The sequence below is a fragment of the Thalassophryne amazonica genome, chromosome 13 (assembly GCF_902500255.1).
Source record: "Thalassophryne amazonica chromosome 13, fThaAma1.1, whole genome shotgun sequence".
NCBI lineage: Eukaryota > Metazoa > Chordata > Actinopteri > Batrachoidiformes > Batrachoididae > Thalassophryne > Thalassophryne amazonica.
The window spans coordinates 950,620-963,542 of NC_047115.1; the positions used below are offsets into that span (position 1 = coordinate 950,620).

The 12,923-nt window shown below is 39.9% G+C and overlaps 1 protein-coding gene across 2 annotated transcripts in view; it reads right to left on the reverse strand.

Moving 5' to 3' along the window:
• Positions 1-736: 736 nt before the first annotated feature.
• tbc1d12a (TBC1 domain family, member 12a) overlaps positions 737-12,923 on the reverse strand; it is a 51,643-nt gene continuing 39,456 nt past the window's right edge. The window contains exons 10-14 of one of the 2 annotated variants that reach the window (XR_004564467.1): positions 10,528-10,656; positions 8,205-8,314; positions 7,843-8,101; positions 3,135-4,642; positions 737-3,048 (exon numbers count right to left, since the gene is read on the reverse strand). Coding sequence is in view for 1 of the 2 variants with exons in the window: in XM_034184787.1 (XP_034040678.1) it covers positions 4,571-4,642; positions 7,843-8,101; positions 8,205-8,314; positions 10,528-10,656 (570 nt within the window). In the remaining variant the exon portion in view is untranslated. Of the gene's footprint in view, positions 4,643-7,842; positions 8,102-8,204; positions 8,315-10,527; positions 10,657-12,923 lie in introns of both variants that reach the window. The other variant, XM_034184787.1, reaches the window with a different exon arrangement.

The window sequence follows — 12,923 nt, forward strand, 5'->3', positions numbered from 1 at the left end:
CTCTCCAGCGAGGTGTCCAGGGGGCATCTGGAAAAGATGCCCGAGCCACCTCAACTGGCTCCTTTCGACGTGGAGGAGCAGCGGCTCGACTCCGAGCTCCTCCCAAGTGAGATTATTTATTTTTACTGAATTTTGGGTTTCAATTGGGAATATACCAGAAGCCCTGAAATGCTCACATTGCCCACTAGCTGGTGACAAAAGCTGCTCAAATGTGCTGCAAGGTTTCGACTACTTATATTCATTCACCCTTGGTGAAAATAAGTTGACTGACAACCAAAAACCAACTGACAGTTGTGTTCATTGCCCTTATGGGCAACGTACTTGTATTAATAACTTACTAGTTTTTATTACTGAATTTTGGTACAAATCAGTCATTTCATGGACTAAAATGCTGATTTGATTGAATAACTGTTAGCTAAATAAGAATTTATCAGCACATTTTAATTTGATATTATGTTATTATTAACATCATATATTAAAATGAAAATGTGGAACATAAGTAAAACAAAAATATTAAGACAAACATTTTTTGTTTTCTCTTTTTGAATATTTTACATTCTGCTACAAAAAGCAGCAGCACTGACCCTGAAAACACAAATTCTTCGATTTCTTAATGAAACTTTGTTTTCTTCTAGTTTCATTGTTTGTTTCAGGTCACTGGGTGTCTTTCTTCTGAGTTTAGAATTTTTTACATCATATCTGCAAACTGAAAGGAAACACAGAATCAGTTTGCTGAGATTTATTTTATTTTTATTTACACCTTTAAACTTGTGACCATTATATGAAAAAAACTTTACAGTTTATTTACAGCACCTGTAAGGCAGTGTGAAAAAACTGTACACTGAAACTGAACAAAAAGCTAAAGTAATTTACATTAAAGTAAAAAATAAAAATAATAATAATAATGTACAAAAAGTACAACTTAAATACAGAAAGTACACAGAAGAGCTTTTATTCTGAAGGTTATGTTAGTCATGTTAGTGTGATTTTTGATGTGAAAATTTCTCTAAACCAAGCAGCTGAGGAACTTCAACAAAGTGTTATAATGTGAGAAAGATTACAGACATGCCAGAAATTTAGTTTTAAATTCATTTTACCCTCAAACACAGACACTGATTACAGGATGGGTATATTGCATTTGGACAGACTGGCATCCTGTCCTGGATGAACCCGCCTCGCGCTCTATGAGTGCTGGGATTGTCTCCAGCCCCCACGACTCTTTATTGGACTAAGAGGTTGAAGATGGTGTGTATTTTTTGTTTGTTTACACTATGATTTTACTAATAATTTCTTCTTTTTTTGGCTTTCATCCCTTGAAGAGATGACCTTAAATTTTTTTTAGGGCAAGTTGCTGTAAATGGGTTGCACTGACAAATTTGGATCTATTTTGAAACATGGCTGAACAGAAAACATGATAAATGTTTTGTAGGATGAAAAACCATCTTAAATTACTGGCGTTTATTTCTTTGTTAACATTTAACAGTCAGCATGTATACAAAGCGGAAACATTCTCATCTAACTTTTACTTTTTATTTTTTAATAAACACAGCAGCCCCACCGAACAACAAAAACTCAATGAAAAATCAATGTTTAAGTCACAATTTATCACCCAGAATATTTCTGAACTCGTATTTTAACTGCTAACACACTGAGGTAGACCGCTCATCTAACGGTCACACCCGTAACCTGGGTGATGGGAAGTCCTCGACGCCGACCACAGTGCAGATAAAATGATGATGCCGAGTCCCTTCACACTCAGACCTCCACCTTTCTGGCCACACAACATTTAGCGTTTCAGCTTCTGGGCACAAAGAGTCACAATGCGTGGGCCCGTCAGCGAGCAGGGCGACTCTTCTGCCTCATCAGTTCACACAAATGAATTTGAGAAGTAAAGTTTAGAACTTCAGGGTTGCCAATGACTGGATGACGTCAGATTATAGGATCTGTGCTTGCTCTTTCAGTGTTGTTTGGTGTTTGTAGTGCCATCTGGTGGTGGATCCGGTAGAATGGCAGCTGTTTGGTAACAGTATTTAGTGGTTGTTTTGAAGTTGTTGTAGTAAACCCACTGCTGGGTTCCGAGGGCTAGTTTTTAAATTTGTTTTTCTGTTTTGTCTTTATTCACTTCGCTAGAACGTGAGCTGGTTCAGGACCTAGGCACTGGTGCGCTGAGTTTAGCTGGTGGTGTTTTAGAATCTGAAAGTGGTTTTTGGTGCAACTTGTTTAAAAAGAGGAAACCTGACTCTCAAGAACATGGATCAGAATTCACCCAGACGATAAAATGACAGCTCGCCACGCGTCAAAGTGGATCCGTAGGCGGAGAAACAGAACTAACGGACGCTTTCTGAGCATAAAACAGTTTTGTTTCTGATTACTGCCGCCAACGACTTTTGCATTTCTTATTCTTGAGCTCAACAATTAGTTTTATAAAACAAAACAAAAAAAAAAAATCATGAAACACTTCATCAGCATCAACTTGTTAAAGATAAGAATCAACAAATGGAAATGAGTGAAGTCCTGATAACATTTCTAAATTAAAACTGATTTACAAGTTTTCATTCCTGATTCTAATAAGCAATAAATTATTTAAAGTAACAGCTTAATAGAGCTTATATATATATATATATATATATATATATATATATATATATATATGAAACATCAACTGGGTTAGTACCATCACATCCTGGTTTAAGATAAAAACAGGAAATAATCCAAGCTACGAGGATAACATCAATCATTTAAGCGCAGAGAATTTTTCTGATTCACAAAAAAAATTATTTCTCATTTTCTCATTAAAGGTTAATGTTAATGATGCAAAAGAGGCTTCAGGTGTCTGTTAGTGCAACAAAAAAAATTAATATGTAAAAAAAAGATAAGTATTTAGTCATTTATTAACAAAAGTCAAATTTCAACTTGATCCAGTTTATGAAATGTAAAGGCTGTTTTCTTCTTCATTTCATCAGCTTTTTAGTTTTATAATTATTATTTTAAATTGGAACAAGTGTAAACTAAGCCATTTCTGAAACTGCATTTGAACTGGCTCCATTTCTGAAACTGGATTTGAACTGGCTCCATTTTTTAAGTGGATTTAAACTGGATCCATTACTGAAACACAATTTAAACTGGATCTATACCTGAAACTGGATTTAAACTGCATCCATTCCTGAAACTCCATTTAAACTGGAGCCATTCCTGAAACAGGATTTGAACTGGTGCCATTTTAAAAATTGGATTTGAAATGGATCCATTTTCGAAAAAGGGGATTTAAACTGGTTCCATTTTCGAAACGGGTTTTAAACAGGATCCATTTTAAAAACTGGAGTTGAAATTGATCAATTTTGAGAAACAGGATTTAAACTGGATCCATTTTAAAAACAGGATTTGAAATTGATCAATTTTGAGAAACAGGATTTAAACTGAATCCATTTTAAAAACAGGATTTAAAATGGATCCATTTAAGAAACTGGATTTCAGAACATTGTTTTTGATTTTGGAGTAAACAATCAATTAATTGTTAAAAAAAGATTAATTGATAATGAAAATAAATGTTAATAGTTTCAGTTTTGTTTCACCATAAAATTAAAAAGTTGAGGTTATGATTCACTGCAGATCCTTAATTTGTAATAAAGCCTTTGGAGATGTGGAATAACACGCCCACTTATGATGTCATCACTGTTCCTACTTCAAGTTGGGCCCGTTTCTGCTTCATAATGAAAACTCAACTTCTGGGTTCCAAATCAAAACAATAAATGAAGCAGAACGGAACCTGTTCCGTGTTAGTGGAAACGCTGCTAACAGTTAAACATGCTGAACAGACGCCGTGTCGTCACAAACACAGCTGCAGCCATTCAATTGGCCACTTAGTGCATTTATCCTCTGAGCCGTAATGTTATCAGATGGTCACGCTAGCATTCTGAACACAATATTTTGGCACAAATCTCGTGTCATTTTAATGTGATTTAATGAACTACACATGTAAATGCCCAGTAGCGTGCCTCGATAATGGCTCGCTAGCTACCTAGCTTGGCTAGTTAGCATGCAACTGCTCAAAAGCTGACTTACTGAAATAATTAATTTTATTAATATTTGATTGAACAACATTTTAAAAATTGCATTGCTAACTGCTACTGTGACCGCCCGCTAACATACGTGACCTCAAAGCTTCAGTACTCAAACTCTTATTGGCTCAAAAAAACAAACAAACAAAAAAACCGAGATTCACAAAAACAAATCTTAGTCCAACGTAGAGTTCATCTCTGCTGTTGAATACTGGCACTGGCTGTTCAAGTCTGGAATACCCCGAGCACCTCCTGCTCCGATCCAGATGTGCGTTTGAGGAAACGGCGCCTAGCTGAGCAGGCTAACAGGAAGCCAGCTCGTTCCACTTCCTGGACCGGCTCACATCTGCTTCAAGCGAGCCAATGTTAGCATCAGACTATGTAGCGCCGAGGTTCATGGAAAGCATCCGCTCTAGCATCAACGTTGGCTGCCGGCACGATCTGCAAAGTTCGTGTCTGACCTTTGGCATACGTCTGAAGTGAGACGGTGTTGATATCAAGGTTAGCCACTGTTAGCTTCTCAGAGCTGGGCTGGTGCTTTTGTCTGGTTCTTTATTTCCATCCTTCATCATGGCAGAGAAGACCTGAAGGAAGACATGGGGCCAAAGTCAACATGTCATGTCATTTCAGCAAGGTGCCACACCACAGAACGATCTGGGCCCTGGATGGCAACCACCCAGACAGACAACCGGTCCATCCCCTCCTCTCCATCTACCTGCTGCAGCCCAGTGAAACATGGCGTGTCCTTGACCTTCTCCAGTCTCTGAACTCCTGAACACTGAGACACCTGTGTCCTGGATGATGTCCAGAGAAACTCACCACATAGACTAAATGTCCCTCACAGTGTCAGCGATCCTCCTCATCTGAGTCTCACTAAGTAACCGTCCATTGGACACAAAGTCATTCCAGCGGACCCAAAGGTCCTCACCAGAGGCCTGGGACCAAAGACATCCAGTCCTCACCTTAGGACACTGGTTAGAGTCAAAGTCTGAGAACCAGACAGTGAGACAGGAAGCACCAGGGACCTTGCTTGAATTTCCCACTGAAACATGGCGTTTGCCAACATCCAGAAACTGGCATAAGCACAAAAATATCCAGATGTATCAAAGTGTGCGTACGCATGGATCCAAGCACGTTCAGTTAGTACATCCCATTGAATGTGGAATTGAGCACACATGCACACGCTCCCTCTCCACGCCCCGATTTAAATATGCAAATCAATCAATCAATCAATCAATTTTTTTATATAGCGCCAAATCACAACAAACAGTTGCCCCAAGGCGCTTTATATTGTAAGGCAAGGCCATACAATAATTATGTAAAACCCCAACGGTCAAAACGACCCCCTGTGAGCAAGCACTTGGCTACAGTGGGAAGGAAAAACTCCCTTTTAACAGGAAGAAACCTCCAGCAGAACCAGGCCCAGGGAGGGGCAGTCCTCTGCTGGGACTGGTTGGGGCTGAGGGAGAGAACCAAGAAAAAGACATGCTGTGGAGGGGAGCAGAGATCGATCACTAATGATTAAATGCAGAGTGGTGCATACAGAGCAAAAAGAGAAAGAAACAGTGCATCATGGGAACCCTCCAGCAGTCTACGTCTATAGCAGCATAACTAAGGGATGGTTCAGGGTCACCTGATCCAGCCCTAACTATAAGCTTTAGCAAAAAGGAAAGTTTTAAGCCTAATCTTAAAAGTAGAGAGGGTGTCTGTCTCCCTGATCTGAATTGGGAGCTGGTTCCACAGGAGAGGAGCCTGAAAGCTGAAGGCTCTGCCTCCCATTCTACTCTTACAAACCCTAGGAACTACAAGTAAGCCTGTAGTCTGAGAGCGAAGCGCTCTATTGGGGTGATATGGTACTACGAGGTCCCTAAGATAAGATGGGACCTGATTATTCAAAACCTTATAAGTAAGAAGAAGAATTTTAAATTCTATTCTAGAATTAACAGGAAGCCAATGAAGAGAGGCCAACACGGGTGAGATATGCTCTCTCCTGCTAGTCCCCGTCAGTACTCTAGCTGCAGCATTTTGAATTAACTGAAGGCTTTTTAGGGAACTTTTAGGACAACCTGATAATAATGAATTACAATAGTCCAGCCTAGAGGAAATAAATGCATGAATTAGTTTTTCAGCATCACTCTGAGACAAGACCTTTCTGATTTTAGAGATATTGCGTAAATGCAAAAAAGCAGTCCTACATATTTGTTTAATATGCGCTTTGAATGACATATCCTGATCAAAAATGACTCCAAGATTTCTCACAGTATTACTAGAGGTCAGGGTAATGCCATCCAGAGTAAGGATCTGGTTAGACACCATGTTTCTAAGATTTGTGGGGCCAAGTACAATAACTTCAGTTTTATCTGAGTTTAAAAGCAGGAAATTAGAGGTCATCCATGTCTTTATGTCTGTAAGACAATCCTGCAGTTTAGCTAATTGGTGTGTGTCCTCTGGCTTCATGGATAGATAAAGCTGGGTATCATCTGCGTAACAATGAAAATTTAAGCAATACCGTCTAATAATACTGCCTAAGGGAAGCATGTATAAAGTGAATAAAATTGGTCCTAGCACAGAACCTTGTGGAACTCCATAATTAACCTTAGTCTGTGAAGAAGATTCCCCATTTACATGAACAAATTGTAATCTATTAGACAAATATGATTCAAACCACCGCAGCGCAGTGCCTTTAATACCTATGGCATGCTCTAATCTCTGTAATAAAATTTTATGGTCAACAGTATCAAAAGCAGCACTGAGGTCTAACAGAACAAGCACAGAGATGAGTCCACTGTCCGAGGCCATAAGAAGATCATTTGTAACCTTCACTAATGCTGTTTCTGTACTATGATGAATTCTAAAACCTGACTGAAACTCTTCAAATAGACCATTCCTCTGCAGATGATCAGTTAGCTGTTTTACAACTACCCTTTCAAGAATTTTTGAGAGAAAAGGAAGGTTGGAGATTGGCCTATAATTAGCTAAGATAGCTGGGTCAAGTGATGGCTTTTTAAGTAATGGTTTAATTACTGCCACCTTAAAAGCCTGTGGTACATGTAATCCATGTAAATAGGCCCTGGGTGTGTGAGGCTGCAACGCTGTGAGCTCAGAGCAGCGCACACACACACACACAAGTTAAAACAGTGAGGGGCACCACGGCTGACGGCGTGTGACCTCACAACTTTACACACGTGTTTATTGACAAATACTGAACACAGGGGGCCTGTTAGGAAGCTCTAGTTTCACAATCAAACAAAAACCAAAAAAAATTACAACAAAAAAAAATACATATTTGAATGCGCACATGCCCAAATGTGACAGAGCTGGCTTTCATTCGGAACAATTACGCAAATAAAATACTTACTCATCGAGCACGTGCCAGATGGGGCACGAAATGCGGGGTGACACCGGGGGGGGGGGGGGGGGGGGGGGGGGGGGGGGGGGGGGGGGGGGGGGGGGAGGGGGAGGGGCTTAAGGTTAGAACAGTAATAAAAAAAAACGCATCATGGAAATGTCACCTCATGATGGGAACGTGAAGAAAAAAAAAGATGTGAGACTGGGCTGCCTGTTTCCAGCAAAATGCTGTGTTGAAAAGTGAGTTTCACATACAGGAACAAAAGTAGGAGCAACTTCAACTCTGGAAAACAAGGTACTGTAATCAGGGTGTCCATTCCTCGCCAACACCTAAGCTGCTGTTTTCCTGGACAGATGCAGATTCTGTCCTCAAAGAGGGAGGAAATGATGTCATAAAAACATCAAAGCAGTGTGTCCTTTGAGGTGCAACACTGACCTGAGGCCAGCGGCGGTTCCTGCTGACCATGAGCGTGTTGGCCATAGCGCTGAAGAGCATTTGTGCCTGCAGGTCCTCTGGAAGGCGTGAGAGGAACTGGGCGATGTGGATAAAGTCCATCTGCAGAAGGACATCCTCGTACAGGCGCAGGATCCCCAGTCCCGTCCGGAACAAGCTCTCCTCGCCATCCCGGCAAAAGACGTCCCACACCCGGCACGCGACGTCCAGAGGGAGGGACTTACTGTAGAGCGTGAAGATCCTGCAAACAAAAACACTGCGTGTCAACAGCGTGCAGACATTGCCTCGAACCCGCCAGAGTCTCCAGTGTCACTGCAAAATATTTCCAGCGTGCAACGACTCACCAGTCGATCAGATAGAGGTCAGGGGTCAAGCTGTTGGTCTGGAAGTGGCCGAAGAGGCGAGGCAGATTCTCCTCGAAGAAAACCTCAAATACTGAGAAATACTTCAACATCTGACAGGAAGTGCAAGAAAGCAGACATGAGCCACCGTGGAGTGGGCGTGGCCACACGGAGCAAACGAAAACATTCATAAACATAAAGTATGTTTACTCATCGAGAAAACAAACAAACAAACATGGACCGTTTGTGTTTACTGCGAAAAAAAAAAAAAAACTTCAAAATGTTTCCCATAAACAGAAAATATACCATCATTTCAGGTGTTGCAGACCGAATGCCCCCCCCCAAAAATCGGTCCACCCTGCCTCCACTGCGCAGCTGCTCTGAGACAGAGTCTCTCCACCCAAAGTGATCAAATGGATTAATGAGATTATTAGCCATCAGATGACAAAGTAAAACCTCGGAAATCATTCTGAAGTTAGTCTGAAGCAGAAACGAGGCGATACTCAGTGAACCGCGGCTAATGACGCCTGCGCAGTGAAGGCAGGACAGACTGATTTTTAGGGGGGCCATTTGGTCTGTGACACAGGACTACAGGCCGCTACATTTTTTCCCCACGCTTTGAACCTTGCGACTTAAACAATCATATAACTAACTGATGGATTTTACAGGCTCTCTCATAAGTTTAAATACGTTAACTGATTCTGTTCATTAACTGGCTGTAAGCTGCGTCCTCAGGCGGCGTAAATTCACACACACAATAAATATAAAGTCTTACTCATTAGTTTTAGTGGATTCATCAACATGTCCTGCAGAAAATGACGTCCAAAAATACTTTAATTCCACTCCCTCTGGTACTTTGTGCTACAGTTGCACCACCATCAGATCAGCCCCCCCCCCCCCCCCCAAAGTCTCTGTCTTTGTGCTACAAGTTGGAAAAGTCACAGCGCCTCGTCTCATTTACCACAGACAGCAGGCCATGCTGGCTGCACACACACGATGACATTACCTCATGATTCACAAAGAAAAAAAATAGTTAAAATGACTCCATTCTCCATGTGGAGCAGAGATGCTGCACGACAATGTGCGCACGCGCTGGATGACGTGCTCGTCAGGAAAAGGCATTTATGGTGCATATTTAATTAAAATTTAAGAAATCTCTCTAACATCTTTCTGTGTAAATATCTCATGTTACAACGTGGAGACCCGCAGCTTATAGACAAGTGCAGCTTATTGATGTACAATTTCTTTTCTCTTTTTAAAATTGGTGGGTGGGGCTTATATTCAGGTGCGCTCTATAGTCCGGAAATTACGGTAAGCCACGCTGCAAAAAGTCTCATTTTAATCTCATTTTACTAAAGAAAGCGAAATATTAATTTGAGTCATTTGTGAACTTTAACAAAGTTTTGTTGACACACAAACAAAAGGTAGCTTCATTGTTCAAATGGTCAGTGGTGTCTAACCTGTGAACATACATACATACATATACACACATAAAACACTAAAACAAATGTAAAACAGTTTAAAATACTAAAAAAAATTCAATAAAGTCTAAAATACAAAAAATAAAAATGTAACTATAATACTAAAAAAATTCTAAAATACAAAAAAACTTTAAATATTAAAAAGTGCAACAAAGCTTAAAATACTACAAAAATGCAATAAAGTCTAAAATACCACAAAAAATGTCTAAAATATAAGAAATGTAATAAAGTATAAAATACTAAAAAATGTTTAAAAAAAAGTTTAAAATACTAAAAATCTAACAAATTTAAAATACTAAGAAATGTCATGAAGTATAAAATACTAAGAAAAATATAAAATACAAAAAAAATGTAACTATAATAAAAAAATAATAAAATGTTAGTTTAAAATATTAAAAAGTGTAACCAAGTTTAAAATACTAAAATATGTAAAAAAGTATAAAATATAAAAAATCTAATAAACCATAAAATACTACAAAATATAATGAAATATGAAACACTAAAAATGTAATAAAATATACAATAATACAAAATGTAGTAAAGTTAAACACAAAAATGTATAAAATACTTTTTAAAAATGTATCAAAATATTCAAGCATGGACAGTAAAAATATATTTAACTCATTCAGTTAGCACCTGTGCTAGATAGCTATGCTAGGTAGCATGTAGCTACTTTGAAAATAATGTGTTGATCTTGCTGTTATAAGTTTGTTAAATTTTGCAGACATGATTCAGATACTCATGCATTCTGATTAGCGCCAGACTGATCCCAGCCATTTTTCCAGCACATACAGCTAAAACTAGCATTGCTAACTGGTGCCTGCTGTCACGGTGTGTGTGGTTACCAGTTCGTGGTCGACTCTGAAGAATGCTATCTGACAGGGTTTGTTGAGCAGGTTGGCGAAGGTGATGAAGGCTTCGGCTTCCTCCAGGTTAAGGATCAGAACAGCAGCGATGAATGACATCCCCTGAACCTGTAACCATGGAAACGCCTCAAACCAGCCCTTCAATAACGGGCGGTGTTTCACCAGTATAAAAACAAAAAAACTACAGCAGCAAGCGATAACAAGTAATTAACAAGCAATAACTGACTTAATGGAAGCTGCAGTAATGGTATAACCTTTATAGAACGTTTCACAGTTTATGGCTCCGCCTTTTTCTTAGGGTCCATTCACACTAAGACGTGATGTGGCTGACACAGCAGATGCTCAAAAATCTCTGAAATGCCAGAGAATGTTCACTCCAGAGGTCCAAACTTCCCGTCTTCAACGCAGGTCGACGTTGCTCAGCAGAGGGCGACGTTGCACTGTTGGAGTGCCACGTTTGGCGACGGTCCACTGGCTTACTATAGGAGGCAGGTCATCGGGCGGGTGTACTGGTAGCACACTCCGTAGGGCAGGAGCGTAGTTTTGACAGAACTGGTTGTCGACTCACCATTTGTGATGCAGGTGATGCAGCGGTAGCGGTGGTGATGCAGCGGTAGCGGTGGTGAACAGAGCAAAACTCTTGCTGGCATTTTGGCATGAATGCTGAAAAATTTTAAGCATGTTGAACATTTTTCGAGACCACAACAAACATCGGTGTTGCCCGACTGACGCCCACGTGGCTCCTGTGGAGTCGTGCAGATCTCGGTGCTGGTCGACAGAAGTCAACTTTTCAGTCTCCGTCCAGCAAATCGTCAGAGTGTGACTGCACCATGACATCATAACTGGGGATTTAGGATTTATGGGTTCAGTATCATTTGCAGCTTTACAGTTTTAAGTTTTATTATTTTTATTATTACGTGTGGTTTCTGCAGCTTGTAATGTTGGTTACTTTTTGTGTGTGTGTGTGTGTGTGTGTATGTATATATATATATATATATATATATATATATATATATATATATATATATATATATATGTGTAAGTATAAGTAAGTAAGTAAGTATGATTTTTTTTTCTACTTCTCTAACTCTCTCTTTGCATAGCTTTGCATGAATTTATGTTCAGTTAGCTGTTTTTCAGTTAGCTTTATATACACTTAACTGTTTTCATAGTGATAAATACATTTTTAGATTCAGATAGTGTTATTTTACAATTTTACTTTGTTAGCTTTATATCCATTTAGCTATTGCTTTGCATGAAATTATGTTCATAGTGATAAATACATTTTTAGATTCAGATAGTGTGATTTTAAGTACATTTTAGATTGCCAGCTTTATATTCATTTAACAATTTGCATATCTTTGCATTAATTTATGTTCAGTTACCTGTTTTTCAGTTACTTTCAGATTCAGTTAGCTTTATACACACTTATCTGTTTTCATAGTGATAAAGGTTTCAACTGTGATTGTTTTAAATGCATTTAGATTTGGTTAGCTTTATATTCCCTCAGTCCCAACCAGTCCCAGCAGAAGACTGCCCCTCCCTGAGCCTGGTTCTGCTGGAGGTTTCTTCCTGTTAAAAGGGAGTTTTTCCTTCCCACTGTCACCAAGTGCTTGCTCACAGGGGGGTCATTTTGACCGTTGGGGTTTTTCTGTCATTGTTGTATGGCTCTTGCCTTACAATATAAAGCACCTTGGGGCGACTGTTTGTTGTGACTTGGCACTATATAAATAAATAAATAAATTTGATTTGATATTCCGTTTGTTAGCTTACAAGCTATAGTTACATTGTGCTAGATGAATTGTTTTAGGTTTAGATCGAGTCAGATTTATTTTCAGTCAGTTCTGGATTGTTTCAGGTAGGTTTTCCTGGAGCTGCACTCACTTTGGTTTTGATTAGGTTGGCTTTGTGTTTTTGTTGTTGTTTTACAACACAGATATTGTTTATTCAAGTATGGCAGTGGTAGGTCCATGACCTATACGGGATCTAGGCGCTCCTGCCATCACGAGCCTCCCAGCTGACTGGCTTATAGCAGTGGGTAGATGGGACTCATTAGCCCTGTTAAGGCGGTCCACCTAGGGGAAGGAAAACCCTGATGATAAACCCCCAGCCTGGGTTACTGCCCCCGTGCCTCTGAGGAAGGTTCTTTAGCCAGAGGCTAGGAGAAGGTCACTCTGATGTAAAACCTACAGCCTGGTGGTTGCCACAGCCGTCTCAGCTTGTCTGTGCCACTGTGGAGTGCCACCTTGCCTAAAGAGTGGAATTGGTGTGCGTGAGCTGATCCCCACTTTAAGCAACGAGCGCAGGCGGGAAGGAAAGCCCTGCAGCGATGGGAAGAGGCGAAAACAGCAGGTGCATGATGGCAGTGGGAGCTG